Source organism: Solea senegalensis, linkage group LG15, assembly GCF_019176455.1.
Source record: "Solea senegalensis isolate Sse05_10M linkage group LG15, IFAPA_SoseM_1, whole genome shotgun sequence".
Classification (NCBI taxonomy): Eukaryota; Metazoa; Chordata; class Actinopteri; order Pleuronectiformes; family Soleidae; genus Solea; species Solea senegalensis.
Window position 1 is genome coordinate 720,243 of NC_058035.1, and position 18,736 is coordinate 738,978.

The 18,736-nt window shown below is 42.4% G+C and overlaps 1 protein-coding gene across 30 annotated transcripts in view; it reads right to left on the bottom strand.

Moving 5' to 3' along the window:
* The window catches only part of LOC122781676 (calcium-activated potassium channel subunit alpha-1), a 171,481-nt gene that overhangs the window by 124,172 nt on the left and 28,573 nt on the right, over positions 1-18,736 (bottom strand). For all 30 annotated transcript variants that reach the window (XM_044045594.1, XM_044045596.1, XM_044045598.1 and 27 more), the window contains exon 2: positions 10,370-10,537. In XM_044045594.1, coding sequence (XP_043901529.1) covers positions 10,370-10,537 — 168 coding nt within the window. The remainder of the gene's footprint in view (positions 1-10,369; positions 10,538-18,736) is intronic.

The following is an 18,736-nucleotide window of genomic DNA, read 5'->3' on the forward strand; positions in this document are numbered from 1 at the left end:
GTTTAGCAACAGAGGACCAGGTGGCAAATGGATGGGTTAATAGACGAAGGAGAAGGAGGAGGAGGAGGAGGAGGTGGAGGAGAAAGAGCAAGCAATGATGAGTCATCCCACAGAAGGGATCAGCGTTGTGGTGAACCTGAAGCATCTTTCTCTCAGGGGAGAAAACGGAGACCAAAAAACTCCATAAATTACATCTATATGAAAAATGAAGAGCTCATCAATAACATGTCACAAAGACAAATGTCCACACGGCGGTGTGTGTTTCACAGGAGCTGGAACTCCTCCTACTCTTACTTGACACAATTTGAAATGGAATGTTTTCTCGCTAATATAACACCGTGCGCCTGTAGTCTATTCATATAGATATAGATATATAGAGATATATATATACACACACACACACCCGCTCAGATGTGCAGCACTATGTCTGTTTGCAAAGTGACAAATCTATGTGTGAAATATCTACGCACTCAAACGCAACGAGACAAGAGACCAAACCAGGGAAAACAGGTTTAAATCAGTTAAAATCTTTAACATCTTAACTCTATAACATCTGAGGAATATGTAGCAGGCTTTATTTCACCATCATCTTTAAAGTGAAGTTTAAGTCGTTTGACTCCTGAACCAAACTCGTCTGTCTACTGCTGCTTGATTCAGTACGTTTTTATCACCGCGGTGAATCTGAAATGCAGGATTTAAAACACTGAAGTGAACTCAGTGACTGAGGCCGCGGTGAATCAACAACTCCTGTGAGCTGCGGTTTTCTCACAGGGGTTTGGTGTGGAGAGAGTGAGCGGGTTTTACAAAGTGGCACAAAAACCTCCGTTACCCCGTCAGAAACGGCCAATTAGCAGCAAAGATATTCTTAAGACAGCGCTCAGTTAGGCCGGCATCGCAAGGACACGCGAGCTGCTGCTGCTCCACTGCTGCTTTATTTATCAAGTCAAAGTAAGTGATTCCAGACTGAAGCTGACGGTGAGTCATTTTACTGACTGTGTCACGACCTCGCACACTGTAAAAACCTAAATGATTAAAAATGTCTGGTTTTTGGACAGAGGACATTTTGTTTGGCTAATCCAGAGACACTTTCAGACCGTGATGTGTCACAAACGGAGGAAAAACTGAGAAAATTAGAGAAAGTCGCCGTTATAGTGTGTCAAAATATCAATTATATATTTATATAAATATAATTATATAAATATATCGTCATCCTTCCGCCTCATGCAATACAATCATCGATACCCCGGGGCAAATATCAATATTTTAATCTAAAGTAAACAGCCCCTGTCACTACTTCATGTCTCCTCACGGTGGCGCTGCTCAAATGAATGAAGTGCTCCATCCACGTTCAATACATAGACTTTATGACCTTTGACCTTTCTCTATGTTGTGAATAAATAGAGTTTTTTAGATATTGTGATCAATATCACTACATGATGATTTATAATGATGATCACAGAATCGTTGCATTGTGATATTATCGGTATCGTATCATGAGGTTCACTGTGATTTCAGTTGGGTTTTCATGTTAACCATTGTGTTGGCTTGTTACTGTTACCGAAATCTTAAAGTAAACTGTGTTAGATTAAGATTATTTTACTTTTTAGGCAAAAGAAGAAAAACAATTTCCCAGAAACGAGGTTGACTTTACTTTCTGAACCTTCATCTGCTCTCGTCCACGTCGCTCCCTCAGCTGCACAAACACTCATTCATCACCATTCAGGACGAGGTTTGAGTCGATGCCAGTCGGACTGAGATGATAAATCCACGGCCAACGACAGATGAATAATCTGTGCAGTTACAGCAGAAGAGAGCGAGGGCGAAGAGTCTGACTCATCAGTGCTGACATGATATTATGAAAGAACACACACTCGTGGACCGCCGGCGTCATCCCGGCCAACGCTGAACACAAAAATAAATGAATTAATAAGTGATTTGTGAGAGGAAATCATGTCACGTCGCGTCTCACGTCGCGTCTCACGTCGCGTCAGTGTGAGCGACACTCACCGCAGACACCACCACGACTGACGACTGACAAAATCTGCTCGTGGGTCAACAGTGGAGCTGCGTGATGATTAACAGTGAGCAGTTATTGACTTTCAGCACAGTCGTGTTGAGCCAATATGATGATATTCACGCGTTGATTCATCAGATTCTTTGAGAAGAAGCAGCAGATACAGGACGTCTCCTATAGACTTCATTTTTGTGTAAAACCTCCAGAAGTCAGGAGTTGTGTAGCTTTACACAGAATGTGGCTGAAAAGCACTTTAAGAACCAGGAAACAAGGAAATACACAAACCTGCACTGGAGAAGTGGCTACACTAGGACTTTCAAAATAAATGATCCATCCTAATCCAGGCTCCCATGATGCATTGAGTGAATTATGGACACACAACTTTAGCTTTGTCCTGTCGCTAAACCAGAACTTCTTGTCGTTTAAGTTTGTTCAAAAGTAGGGACGGACAGTAGAGTATTTCATTACTCAATGATACGCTCGATAAGAAAAGTCCATCTGTGACGTATTAAAAAGAGTGATTGTCTTTCAACGCCAATGAGTTCCTTATTTGTAGGAACTCCTCATCACAAGTTGTTAGCAGCAGGTATTTAGTGAATGGACTTCATGTATCAGCGCAGAAGTCAGATCATTTACAAGGGTCTTTGAATGCATTTCAGAGAAATGTCCCTCCCTAATATTCAGCTACTTCAATCTCACGCTGTGGAAATGAAAAGATCTAAGGCTGAATTCCTTCTTACAAACAATCGCTGCTCACTGCGACTTCCACCTCTGCTCCAGAAGCTCCTCCCATCATCATTTCTTCAAGTCGTTCCCCAAAGAACAAGGTGTAAAAGCAGGTCTATGATGATTCATGGTGACGGATGTGTGTGGTGCGTTGTGTTGCACATGTACGTCGTGTGTCAGATTTTAAAGGACATAGTTGAGGTTGTTTGTATGAAGAAGTGACGCATCATCAATAAAACACTTGCACTGCACACAGGGTGTGGACGTGATAAGATCAACCTCTGCTTGCACCTGAAGAATGGATGTGTGGTTTTATCTTATTGTTGTTCAGCTTTTTCTGACTGAAAACTGGAGGTTAGCCAAGAGCTCACTCTCCCACACCAAACTCCAGAGAGAACACCAGCGTTTTTAGCTCACGTGGACACGGGAGCTGCTGCTCTACAAGTGTGTGTCACTTGGGTACATATGAAGTCAGGATTACAGAATCTTACATCTGAGCTTCTCAATGCAGTGGATCGACAGCTCCCGTGTGCTGGGATGTCAAACCGCTGATTTTCTCTCTCTACGTTACTGTCAAACTGTGAGATACAGCAGCAACAAATATTCTGGAGATATTATAATAAATCAAATCATGCAACCACGTTTTAAACAGCCAGAACCATGAGTTTAAATCTATTCTGCTCTGAAAACATTCATTTACATACTTTACCACTATTATAATAACTATATAAACAGTTTACACTGGTTGAGGTTGTAGCACACGTGTGGGTGGATGTGTTTGTTGTAAAAAGACTTTTCATTAAGCCGTTCCAGCAGCCGCTCGCACTCCTCCCCCCCATGAATAAAACACCACGGTATATAAAATAAAACACATTATTATGGACGAAGCGTTCGAACGCTCTCTGCTCGTTTCTGTTCAGAAGGGAACGCGCGACTGTCGCAGAGAGGCGTGATGATGCAGGAGGTGGTGCCGTGTTTACACACATCCACGCACAGGAGTTTACTGACAGCAGTAAATTAGCTCCACACACTCGACAGGAAAGCATAATTATCAAGCCTAAACACACACACACACACACACGTTCATGAATAAACTCATGAGGGAGGCAAACACACTCTGGCTGCTTTCAACAAGCTGCAGTACAGAACACAAATATGCTTCTGCAAGTCCAAACGACTGTCAGTGCAAAAGTGTCGTCACACGTCGAGGAAAACACGGAATAAACAAACAAATCAACCATGTCAACGCTGTAACGTCCCCACGTGAATAAACTGCAGCTTTCTTTACAGATTCTGTACATTTGGGACAAACCATCATGTTGTTCATGAGTATTTGACGCAAACACTGCCCAGTTTTTCAGCTAAAGACCGTCGATGTCTGCGGACGTTACACAAGACAGTTTAACGACGATTTATAGACGTTAGGGAAGGTTGAAGCTTTTTTTCATGATTAAAGCGTGACTTCTGATTGTTTCAGCTTCTTAAATGTGAACATTTTCTTTGTTTCTTTGCTCCATAAAAACAAAGAAATCATTAAAACTCGATCATTTTGGTTTGTGGACAAAAACAAGACATTCGAGGACATCATTATTTCAGGTTTGACAAACACTCATCAACATTTCTTCAATGGTTTTTTTTTTAACGTAATTGACAGATTAAGCGATTATGAAAATAATCGTTAGTTGCAGCTCTACAATATAACCTACGTAAAAGACGTAGACGGAACCTTTCGTCTGTACTACGTTCATTTCATCCATCATTGTGCACATGGCAGGAGAACTTCACGAGCAACACCAACAGATCACCAGATCACCAGATCACCAACAGATCACCAACAGATCACCAACAGATCACCCACAGATCACCAACAGATCACCAACAGATCACCACACAGATCAACAGATCACCAGATCACCAACAGATCACCAACAGATCAACAGATCACCCACAGATCCAGATCAGATCACCAACAGATCACCACAGATCACCAACAGATCACCAACAGATCACCAACAGATCACAACAGATCACCAACAGATCACCAACAGATCAACAGATCACCAACAGATCAACAGATCATCAGATCAGATCACCCAGACAGATCAACAGATCACCAACAGATCACCAACAGATCACCAACAGATCACCAACAGATCACCCACAGATCACCAACAGATCACCAGATCACCAACAGATCACCAACAGATCACCAACAGATCACCAGATCTAGCGATCACAAACAGTCGTTAATGAGAAGCGCGCACGACAAACCGCATCAGCGACAACAGGACGGTGACAGAAGGGTTAAAGAACTCGGAAATCCCAACTTCCAACAACAACTGGAACACACCATTAGCCAGCGTTGGGAAACTTAGTGTAGCTAAGTTAGCAAGATACCCACTACTAACTAGCAGCCCAGGCTAGCTTATGTCCCACTTTGGTCCATCTCACACATGGAGTGAAAATTCAAATCACATTATCTCGTCGTGTGGTGAAGTTCCTCAGACATCCAGGTCAGCGTTATCTTCTGTAGCAAGTTAGCATGTCCAGTAGCCTACAGCTAACTAGAAGATGAGCTGTGTCGTTTCAGTCACGCTAACATATTAACATGTTAGTCAGACTAACAATCATGTTTGTTTTCATGTAAACACACGACTGTGTCGACAGAGTGAAGCGTCCACGAGCTGCTCGAAACAATCACGGGCAAGAGAACACACACACATTTACTCCACAACGGGACGTTTGAGGACACGCGGAAACACGACGGCGTGTCCTCGCAGCGTCCTCGCAGCGTCCTCGCACACTTCACACAGTCTGCACCTGGTTTCCTGCCAAGTCTCTCACACACACACACAGCAAACGTAAGGTAGGAAGTGTAGATAAGATCCAGATAAAGAGAGGAGACGCCGCGGGGAACGCTGTAAAGACGCGTGAAGTGTTTTCTGGTTGTAGTCACAGATTTAATAAAACGCTCCGTCACTGTCACATGACAGGAGAGGACGCCGCAGTGTGTTGGTGGACGTGTGGACAGAGGGACCGTGACTGTGGGGTTTTAGGGAGTGGACCCGTGTGAACAGATGGTCCAGGGTTTCCAGGCAAAGATCCCATTAAGGAGCACGGCAGAGGCGACCTATTTCTGGAACCACCGCACCAGGCGAAACCAAAGAGACGGAGACGCAAATATCTGCGTTCCAGAGAACTCGTAATCCTCGCTTGTGTTGGACATTATGGGATCACGTAACGTTGTTGCCGTAGAATTAATTCCAAGAATCAATTAGAATCACTCCTTCCTGACCGTCGTCTCCCCTGGACATTGATGCTTAATGAGGTCAGTAACGGGGACGATACAGTTGTCAGGAGACCGTCGATTAACCGTCTTTTCAGCATCTTCGTCTGAACACAGTCGCAGTCTCACGTCCTGGTCTGCGTTCAGTTGATCATTCAGGGGATTTTATGGAGCACTGACACTGAGGATCAGTCAGAACCAGAACCATTTCACCTCTAACCCAAACCTCCATCTTCTGTGTTCACAATCGTCTAAAAGGATGGTGATATCTCATCACTCAGCCCTAGTGGATGGAACGTGCACGTGCGTAGAAACATGTATGTAAACACACTGATGCTGGGATTCTCCCGTCGAGCTTTACCGCAGATCAGAACTGCAATGAACCTGGCTGGTAACCATAGCAACTGCTGTGTAGTGTCTGACGGAGGGAAAAAGCAGAAGAGCACAAGTAACACACACACACACACACACACACAGGGGTGGGATTAAAGCCTAATGCAGGATCCATTCTGTCCGTGTAGAAGATTGAGACAGATAACCTTTGGTCCAGACTGAGCTTCCTCTGTCGTCCATGATCATCGAGTTCTCTTTCTTTTTTCCTTTGATGACGACTTCACTGCATGTGAAAGATCAAGTAGAATTGAATTAACAGACTAATCTAAATCCTTCTTCGTCCCTCGTTTCCTCATGAAACACTTCTGGACTTTTGACATTTCCAGAAATTAAAAAAAAAAGCTTCAAAAATGCCATTTAAATCTTAATTAACATGGAAATCAGTGGATTTGGGATTCGTTTGTGTCACTTTGTAAAGCGCTCGCTCTTCCTGCACCAAAGTCCACAGAGAAAATCAGCGTTTTTAGCTCGAGGAGACACAGGAGCTGCTGGTCCACTGCTGCCTCGTGTGGTCACTTTGTGTCACTGAGTTAAATCTGAACAACGCAGAGGATCAATAACTTGGTGCAGGAAATAAAAGAAAATAAAAATAATATTCAACCCCATATTTCTGCATCTGCATTGATTTCTTTAAATGACACATGTTGGATGATATCTGGCATGTATTTATTTGAGCTTTTTTAATGTTTAATTATTGATATTTAAAAGTGTAGGAAGGAAAAAAATGCTTTTTCTGAGTTTTCTTAAATAGTTTTAAGTCAATTCCATGTATTTTTAATCAATATTTAATTGACTCAGAAATATCATAATATTTGAGTAAATACTGAAATATTAGAACTGAATCCTTTAAAAAGCCACAGATGCAACATCACAAAGTTAAAATGATTTGCAAACATACATTTTCGGTCAAATAAAATTACATTTGGTTAAATCAACCAAACTTTCTTTCATGACCATTGAAATAATTATGTGTCTAAATTGTTCAAATTGAATAGTTTTATTTTATCAAAAACCAGCGTTTCCAAATTGTGTAAAAATCGCATGTCGGTCAAATTCTACAAAGATCTAAAAACAGAACGGTTTCTCGTGTCATCGCGACCAGCGACAGACACATTCGTCACCTCCTCGGCGCCCCCATCAGGACACTGTGTTTATGCTGCATGTCATTAACAGTGTGCACATAAGCAAACAAACCCGCTGAGCTGAATTATTATCTGCTCCAGAAGTGGCACAAATCACAGTAGGTGAAACAGTCTCTCTCTCTCTGTCTGTCTGTCTGTCTGTCTGTCTGTGCATGGAAACAATCTCTCTCTCTCTGTTGGCATGTCTCTGTGTGTGTGTGTGTGTGTGTGTGTGTGCGTGTGTGCGTGTGCAGGGCAGATTGGAGAGCTCAGTCGGAGCGGAAGATGAAAGTGTCAGTGAGCTGCCAGCGGAACAGTGTGAGTGAGGAGGAAGTGATGTAAGAAAAGGCTCATTCAGTCAAATTGACAGCTCCTTTAAGGGTTCCTCGGGTTCCTCGTGTTCCTCGGGTTCCTCGTGCTCCTCGTGTTCCTCGGGTTCCTCGTGCTCCTCGTGTTCCTCGGGTTCCTCGGGTTCCTGTTCTTCAACCATGAAAGAAACGGCCTGAATCGTCCTCAGCGTCTTATGTCCAGCAGAGAGGAAGTGTCCACATTCCAGCAAAACTTTGATGTAGTTTGGTTTGGATTCGTTTAGTTACAGGATCCTGGTTCCTGACTCTGCTGGACTCGGTTCAGTTGGGGGTTCCAACATTGAGCCGGTACGAGTTTCCTTTCACACTTTCGCACTTTAGACTTTAAAACCATCTTTCTACCAGAGCTTTTACCTTGTTGTCACTCCAGCTCGGACCATGAGTCATTTCTTCCAGCTATACTAGTTTTAAACATGTGTATGTTTTGGTGGTGTTTACCCACAATACCCTGCACTGTAGTCCACTTCCTGCATTTGGTTGACTTGAAGCGATCAGAGACCTGCGTTCTTAGGTGGACCAGAGTGTGCGTCAGGTTCAGTTCAACTGTCTGGCTCTGGGTCGAACTTTACCTGCTTATAGTGTTACGATCTCACATAAACATGATAAAATTCATCCTGATCTGTTCAAATATCACCGAGATAAACACGTCTGAACTTGACTGAAGCAGATGAAGCTAATGTCGTTCAAACCCCACGGTTTTTACAGCTTTGCTCATTAAGTGTTTTGTGGATTTTGGTGGTTCTCAGGTCGATTGGTTCCTGTAGGCGCACCCGCCCGCAACAACAGCAGCGTCCCCAACCCCCGATTAGTCGATTTTTAGTGGAAATTTCAGGGCTCCCGTCACCAGGAATTTCTCTGGTTGATTACGGAACTACAGCCGACCCTTGTACGTTATCTACAGGGTTTCACGTACATGGACTGAATTTGTCACCACAGAATTAACAGTGACTACGTCAAACTGATTCTGATTTACACAACGCACCATTTCACTCATTCACACGAGAAGCGACACGAGCGACGCCGACGAGCCTCGACAGGCAGAATGAACCACGTTGAACGAAAAGAAAAAACCTAATAGAAAAAAGTAGCCTGGTATATATAAGTTAAAGGATTTGGCAACAGAAAAAGAAGTAGTGCAGCGTAGGAGTGAGCGTGGGGGCAGAGTGAGGGATGGAGCTGTAGGAACCAGGGTCAGGAGGAGACGCACAGAGTGTAATTTATACCAGGAGAAGATCCGCAGTGACAGCCTCTTACCTACTACACAAACACCACATATGACACCGGCTCGTCCTCGGCAAATAAATCTCCCCTGCACACACACACACACACGCACACACACCCACCCACGCACACACACACGGTGGGTTCATGTTGGCAGCTCCAGCAGAGTGAGTTACAGCGCACACACACACACACACACACACACACACACAGTGCCAGCCAAATATCGGAGCGAGGTTCAGGACGGAGCATCCGTTAGCTTCTGTTTGGGATCAAATTAATTGCTGTGGAGTATGACTCCAGTGGGACCAGTATAAAATGGGGGGGGCAGTGGATTATACAGTGGATTAATCCCAAAGCCAACTTAGGTGTGAAAACAGTTGCCGTCTGTTTGACCGGGGAATTCGCCGCCGTACTGCGTTTGGATAAATCGTTAGAGTCCAAACACAAAAGCAGTGTTTATGGATGTGAGTCTGGATTTACGGGACCCTTATTTATCGTACGGGACCCTTATTTATCACACTGTTGTGGACCAAGACAGACAAGACCTTACTCGGCTTAGTTTTGCTAATCCATCAGTGACAGACAGTACCTGGTTCCTGGTGGGGTTTTTTTTAGCTAGCTGAGCTGGAACAAATATGTGATGTCGACAGACTGTCGGGCCACTGACTGATCAGAGAGTGAAAACTTCCTTTTTAACAGGAAGAAAATCTCTGGAAGAACCAGACTCAAGAGATGTGCAGCATCTGCCTAGGCCGGTTGTGGTGAAAGCCGTTTTGTGAAATTATACAAATTCAGTGTGACAAGATCATCAGGACATTGGTTGAGTTTAGGTATGGGAGACGGTTTTCCTGCACCCGACCAGGATAACATGCTAACATCCGTGCTTCTCAACAGTCACAGTGATGATGAAGACTTTGGATCTGGAAGGTGTGGAAGGAGAGCCCAACACTTGATAACATATGGATTATTATGTTGAACTGAAACCGCGTGGCATTGTAAATAACGGCTGCATGGACGGATTTAGCCTTCACATCATTTGGATGGAGGCATACTCCACTCACAAATCTACTGTAAAAGCTTTAGAATAAGTCTTTCAGGCAAGGGCCTTGCTTTATAGAGGCCGCCATCTTGCACCGCCAAGTTTCTGCGGCAGCCTTAAGTGACAAACCAGCCGTACGTTAGCTCCATATGTGACGGCCGCTGTGTTCAGACTCAATAAAAGAGACGAGAGACTCACCAGAACTCTGCCAGTGAGCGTCTGAGCCGAGATCATGACGCCGGCCCAGTCTTTGACAGAAGTCATCCATCCCACCTCGCTGGCTGGAACCTCCTCCTTCTCATCAGGACCCTTTGCCGTCTTGTCTGCTGCCTGATTGTTGGCGGGGTTGATCACCTTCTGAGCCTCCTGAGGAAAGGAGAGGAAACAACCAGAGTCAGGAAATAGAGCATATACGACTTTTCCTTTAAAGAAGAAAATGAATCTACAGGCAAGAAGTGAATGCAACAATAAATACTTCACAATCAGGATTATCGGTCTCTTCACAAAATAATACATGATACATGGTCCATGATACCAATAATATCACGATACAACAATTCTGTCATTATCAATACATTGCGATACATCCGGATATCTGTCCAACTAAAGAAAACAAAACCTTCCCCCTCATTCATTTGAGCAGCGCCACCATGAGGAGACATTACATCACATTTACATTTAAGCATTTAGCAGACCTTTTATCCAAAGCGACTTACAAGAGAGGGGAATAAGCTACTTGGAAGTCTTGGAAAGAACTCGATACTCAGGGGGAACAGGGGACTGAGGGTAGATGCAAGTACAGAAGGAGATCGTGCAGGGGAGGGGCTAAGGTTAGTGCAGTGGTAGGACAGAAGATGCTCTTGGTAGAGCTGGGTCTTCAAGAGCTTCTTGAAGACAAACAGGGACTCGGTAACAACACAGGAAAAGAGTCTGGATTGTCTCGTGTGGGGCGTTGTCACCGCTGGACGCCAATCCTTGGATGAACAGAGAAGTCGAGGGGAGGAGATTATTTAAGTGTGTGGGAGCAGAGCCATGAAGCACTCTGTAGGCTAGCGTCAGTGATTTGAATTTGACACAGGCGGCTAACGTTAGCCAGCGGGGCTCCATGAACAGAGGGGTGACATGAGCCCTTTCAGGCTGACTGAAGACCAGGCGCGCGCGCCCCATTCCGGAATGAAGTAGCGACTTCTGGCGAGTGAAACTGGCAGGAAGTGTTAACTTCAGAGCGTCTTTTTCTCTGGCGATTATCGTACAACGATATATCACCACATGGTTACTTTGGCCCACCCCTAAAAAATAAAACTGATTCTGACGCCAGTTTCACCAGCACTAATAATAAAAATACTATTTTATCACACATTTTATTGCAGATTTTTCAATAATTTCGCAGCCCGGGTGGATGTTCGACGTACCCACAGGCAGATTTATGTGCCGTAAAAACCGTCTACAGTTCCATCGTCAGGAGGAGAAACAAAGGAAAATGTGATCAAATCCATGTTGCTGCTGCGAATTAGCTCAGCACATGAGCTCACATGAGTCCACACTCATGACGAGATACAACAACCTCCGAGGGGGAAAAAGGAGAAGACTTCAAACGCTGCCATCACGCCATGATGGCTTCCATCTGCTGTGTGAGGGATTTGTGCTGAGGGTTACGTAAGCGCACATGTATGCATCGCCTGTCTGTTTTACCCATATGGTTCTGTGAGTTAATTGTTCCTGGAGGTAAAGAGGGAGCGTAAAATAAAAGCACTGCTCTCATTCAGGCCTTCCATGCTCTTCCTCCTCCACCGTCACTCTCTCTCACGTTCGACTGAGTGAGCAGCGCTACGCGGCGGCGCTTCACTGACATGCTTTGCTTGGCAAACGGTGGCCGCGTGCAGCTGTTCCTGCACAGCTGTTCACTCGCTCCTGATCTGACACATGCAGGCACTCGGCTTCCCCCGTCCTCAAGGCAAAGAATAAAAAGGGGAACGAGTGGATTTGTGCGGCGTTCCACGACCTCAAAGGCCGGGAAATCCTCAATGTCATTTAAAGACACTATATTCACAAGGTGTATTATATTATATTATATAGAAGGTATATTATATTTCACAAAAGAGGCGGGTGGTAATTACAAGGTGTATATTTGGTGTAAATATTTGTTTGACGCAGTACTGCAGCATATAATTAACCATATATACTGCATATATATATAGTCTGATTATATAAAGAGCTTTAATCAAGCGGGGTAGGAAAGGAAAATAAGTGTTTACTTCATCCTAGTCCTTTTAACTAGTCCTTACAAGGATACTTGAGCAAAAGTACGCTACCAGAAAACAACTTTGGTAGAAGTTGAAGACACTTTTTTATAATATTAATTTAAGTAAATGTAATATTAGGTATCAGAAGTCATTTTCTGATAAATGTACTTAAGTTTAGGATTGAGCCATGGTGACTCAGTGGTAGGGCAAATTGTCTTTCAACTGGAAGGCTGTGGGTTCAATTCCTGTCTTTGTTCTTTCAGTCATATTTTTTCCAGGTTTCCCATCAAATTCAAGGACTTTTCAAGGACCAAATGCTGCTTGAAACAGTAGGTGGCGTCGTAACAAACAAGGGAGACATTTACCTAAATATCAGTATGTCGATTTAGAACGATTTCCTAAAACATCCAAAAATGGGCTTAATACTGATGCTGCCGGACCCGTTTTGGTCCACGGGCCACCAGTTTTTCCCCCCGGAAACTCCAAAGAGATGGCAAACAAAGAGGCCGAACAAACACCGGGTTACAAACATGGACGCAGACGACAGATGACTATTTCTGCCATGCTATATAACCCACGAGTCAATTTCAGAGTGCTCGGTCCATTTCAAGAGGACTGACTGCTCAAATTGGATTACGTTTCATAATGATATGACATGGACACAGCTGCCATTTTCCTAATTTGATTCCAGCCCCCTTAACAATGCCAGTGAACTGGACCCTAAAAAAGCCCGACTTAGTCATAAGATCATTATCTGCTCCTGCTGTCGAGGCCTCTCGGTGCTGCGGCGGATAATTCGCTTACTCGTTTATATCTTTACATACTCGCCAAACTGATCGCCGTGAAGGGAGTCGAAACTTTTTAAAGCATCTGTAATGAGTTGCGATTATTTTAGTTTGTCTTTGAAAGCCGCACAAAATCAGCGGCGGATTTAAACGCACAGCTACGTTTACTGGGGAAAAACCCGTCGAGTTTAAGAAGCTTAATTTGACTCTATTTGTGTCGAAAACCAAAGCCATTGAGACCCCAACACTTACCCCCAATATAAACGTGGATTACTGAGCTTATTAACTGACAAATAACCAATGTTCCGATGAGTTCATCTGTCTGGTCCTCACGTAACTGTCCTGAGCTGATATTATAGTGTCCGAGAAATCGTCCGTCGTCTCTTCTCTTTCTTCCTAAGAAGTGTCCTCCTCCATTACATTACATTACATTACATGTCATTTAGCAGACGCTTTTATCCAAAGCGACTTACATGGGAATTGAGTACAACCTGTCAGGGGCGGAGTTGAACTTGCAACCATGAAGTCTTTGCACACAGGCGGTCTTAACCACTGAGCCACTCCACCTCCTCCGTGTTGACATCAACCTACCCTTCGTACCTCGCAAGGAGATTCATCTGATTGGTTCTCTTCACCGTTTGTTTCGCCCCTAACACGCCAACATTTACTTATTGACCAAAAGGCCTTCAGGGAACGTTCCCACAACCAAAAACTAACACTCGGGGAACGTTAGGAAAACTTTCCATATCAACCACAGGACGAGCCTTCAGGGAACGTTCCCACAACCAAAAGGTAACATTAGGAAAACCTGGGGTTCACCCCACCCCCACAACCAAAATATAACGTTCCTAGAACATCCTGGGAACCAAAAACTGTTAGCTGGGTCTGAACCGCATTGGGAGAGTCAGCTTTCTCCATCAAAGGAAGTCCTATCTGAAATATGAAAGATTTTTAAAACTTTCACTTTAAAAAAGGTCAAGAACTCTTAGTGCAGTAGATCAGATGGACTTTATGTCCACTATGTCCTCACTGCATCGTCCCTGATAAACAAAGATTGACTGACGTCAGCCACTGGAGCTCCACTACAGTTGGGGTTTTGAGGCCCACAGTTTGGGAGAGTATGGTAGCTTGAGGCTGCGTTGCTCTGGAGAATGTTATTTACCTTCCACTTCCACAAACCTTGGACTTTGCCGGTCACATGCTGTGAATACTCGACACAGCGCGTATGAATGTGGGGTCACAGTGAACAGGAACTTCTAAGGTTTCACGTCCACAGCTCTTCAGGCATGTAGTGGTGGCATCGTCACGGAATGTGCAAGTCTGTGGCTAACAGCTTCTTCTCAGCCAGAAAATCTCTTCCCCACACACACAAACACTGTCCAACACCTTACTAATAAACTACCATGAGTCACACCTACAGTATCTGTTAACATGGAAGTCTTCATGTGTCCCTGTTTATAAAGATGTGGAGAAACACATGAACTCATATACTAACAAATATTTACTGTACAGTTTTAGAGAGATTTCAAATTAAAAGTCCCGTATTTGCCCTTTTTAAATCAAACAATTATTAAATTTGAGACATTATAAAAAACAAGAATATCCATGACTTCTGACCAGGACTGGCTAGGTTGTGTTCAACACGTTTATGTCTGCTAGCATACTGAAAATCAGATTTCATACTGTACAGATTAAGAGACATTTCAAATTAAAAGTTCCATATTTGCTCTTTATCAGATTTTTTTAAACAAAAAACCAGGACTGAAAAGTTTGTGTTCGGGACATACTGTAATTCAGACAGTTATAGAGAAATTTCAAATTAAAAGTCCTGTATCCGCTCTTTATAAAAAACATTAAAAAAAAGAACTATCCCTTTAATGACAAACAGGAACTCCCAGCATAAGAAAGTGAGAGCACAACTTTTATTTCATTACTTATAAATAAAATGTTTTCGCATTACATGGTGCAACAGGTATGTGTGTGTGTGTGTGTGTGGTGAGGGACACGGACACACACACACACACACACACACACACACACACACGAATGATGGATGCAGTCACAAACACAGATGAGACAGTGTAAACATGGGGATTGTTAGTTCATCCAGTCTCGGATGGGGAGACAGAGAGGGAGCGAGAGGGGGAGGGGGGAGGGGAGGCAGTGAAGCAGGCTGCCATGGGAGAATCCATCTGGCAGCTATATATACACACCTGTGATGTCAAACACAGACAAAGACAGAGCGACAGAAGCAGCAGAGTCTGTTTGCTCGTTTATAACTAAACTCAAAAAGGTGAGTAAATAACAATAAGAACAATAATGATAATAATAATAATAATAATACGTTAGAAGAAATAAAGATAAACTGTAAATACAGTGTTAGTAGAAGTCAACAGATACAGGCTCATCTGTGGCCGATATGGATTTTCTCCTTTTCTTTATTTTCCCGTCTGGTAATTAAATATAAATGTTTTAAAACGATAAACAACATTTATTGAACAAGATTAATGGTGTAAACTGCACTGCAGTCTGTGTCTATTCTAAATAATAAATAAGTAATGTATATATTCAAATGTTGGATTCCTAAAAAATGATATTTAAACTAAATAATAGTCTGGATTCTGGATGAATAATAATAACAACAACAACAACAACAATAATAATAATAATTTAAAAAGCATTAACTTGGCAGAAATGAGTCAGAATCAAGTAAAGAATAATTGATAATAACTGATTTATCAGCCTGACTAACTTCTACTAAAGTCCATTGTGGACATTAAAGACGCTGAAAATTAAAGTTATACAAATAAAAATAATGAAAGTAAACACATTTTTGTTCCATTCCATTTATACAAAGAGTCACATTATGAATTTAACTGCTTTTTTGTCCTCTTTGTCCTGCAGCAGCGTCTGTCCTCATTGTCCCCCATCCTGCAGATGTCCTACTGTCCATCACAGACACACACACACACACACTCGTCTCTATCTCATTATTACAGGCTTTTCCCATGTGGACGCTGTTAATTGGTTCAGTTCTAATATTAACCGCGTTCATCTCGTTCTTTTCCTGAAGTAGAAACAGTTCAGTGTTTTAACAAAGAACTCAGGGTTACTTTACATTAACGGGTGGAAAATTCCCGGTAAATTTCCAGTAACTCTCCATGGGATTTGGAACTTGAGTTCGGGAAGTTTAGAAACAATCAAAATTGGAACATTTTCCATGAGAACCAATGTGACATTATTACATTTGAGTTTAAAGCTGTTGGAGCTTCCTCGTGTTTGCTGTTTCCATTTCTCTACTTTTATTAAAACTGTTAATAAAGTAATAAAAACTGCAATGTTTGTGGAGTATTATGGGATTATGGGTGCTCAAATGTATCTAAATAACAAACGACAGGTCATTTATTTCTGTTTTTATTGTATGAAGTTACTTTTCCGCACATTGTTGTCTTTAAATTTATTTCAGTAACTCAAACAGCAGGTGGCGCCGTAACGAAATAAGGGAGACATTTACCAAAATATCAACTTCACTTCTTCAAGCACTTTCAATGACCCTCAATGTCTACATTCAAGGGCATTTTTTTCCACATTCATAAACTTTCAAGGTTTTCAAGGAGCCATGGGAACACTGTATCTATTATTTAATTGTTTTAAAGTGATTTACTAATAAAGTTGGACTGGAAGAATTAACAAATTAAAACAGGTGAAAAAAAAGCATTTAAACCTGAGTTTAAATTGTTTTTTGATCAAGACACTGTAAGACAGCGAGATTTAAAAAAATAAGTGGCTAAAAGACGGCAGAGCGGCAGATTTGTGACAGAAAAGACAGTGAGACAGAAATACGAGCATGTGACTGCAGTGATTTAACGGGACTTGGCTTTAGCGCAGCTGTCGCTCTGGCTTTTCTCTTCATCGCTGGGGGAAAACTCGTATTCCAGCACGAGCGGCTATTTTTAGCATCGGCGCTAAACGAGCCAGTCTCACAGCGCGCTGCGTTCCCCGTGTTTTTCTATTTTAATGTCGGTACAGTTACCCAGAGTTCCTGGGTTACACACTAACAATGGGTCACACACACACACACACACACACACACACACACACACCAGGTTATTTCTGTGTATAGGTCAAACCTATAGAACCACATAAGGCTAAAAGGTAAAGGCTCATCCCAGAGAAAACCAAGGGACAGAATTTAACTAACACTCGCTGACTTGAGTTCATATATTGTTTTAGAATTTAATTTAAATGCCATTAAGCTCAATAATTCCAGCTCTTATTCTTTAATGTTAATAATTGGTTTTATCTGCGTCTAATTTGCCATTTTTTACAGTTTCTGTATTTCTTTTTTATGACACTAGGAAACACTTAAAGCTGCTATTTCATGCACGGTGCTTACATTATATAATTATTTATATAATTATATAATGATCATATATTATAGATTTGGAGTATAGATATATATATATATATATTATATATAAAATACTAATTATTATCATCATAATTAGTATTATTATGTACTCCAGACAAAATCCCAGAACGTCAGAGCCACAGAGTCTGGTGTACGCCTCCAACACTCCACTCATATTCACTAGTATATTACAGTCAAACATCAAGAATAAATCTCAATAAAAACTCAATAAATCACAGTCTTCTTCTACTTCAGGGTCAAAGACCGGGGATGAAACTTTGGTCCAACTCCAGTCCAATTAAGTGTTTATGTGCAGGAGTATTCGGACTATGAATCACATTATCCAGGTATGTTAGTCAGACTAAGAATAGTTTGACTTACAGTAAATCGGACGAACATGATACACAGAAAACTTAATTATTATCTTAAGTCCCGCCCAACATTAGGACAATCGGCCAGATGTTGGTCCAGCCGACAATCATGTGCGTCTACCGATATCTTAAGTATTTAAAATGTTTGATATTTACAACTGAACAGCGATTGGGAGGCGTGAGGGGTGGAGTGGCTCAGTGGTTAAGACCGGTACCCTGTGTACGAAAGACATCAAGGTCGCAATGGTCGCAAGTTCGACTCCACCTCGTTTGTACTCAATTCTATTGTAAGTCGCTTTGGATAAAAGCGTCTGCTAAATGACATGTAATGTAATGTAAAGTGAGCAGAACCCCCGTAATAACCCAATGAGAGCGAGTCGACTGGGAAACTTTTGTTTAGAACACGATAAATCACGCTGTGAGTTTCTGTGAGATCCCAAATCCCTGGAATCTCGTCCCTGAAGTGGTTTTTGTGGTTCCGTGTCTTGACTGGATCGTCGCGTTCAACTCAACACAATTTTATTTGTACTGCGTCAAAATTACAACATACATTATCTCAAGGCTCGGTATATAATGAGGCAGAAACCTTTACAACATTATAGAGAGAAGAGAAACAACAACAACAACAACAACAATAAACAACACTAGACGATCCATTCACGAGGATCATATGTTGCAATTGGTCTTGAATTTCTTGCGTTTCAGAGTGAAAAACTCATCATTTATAGACGTAGAAACTATGACTTGGGCTCAAC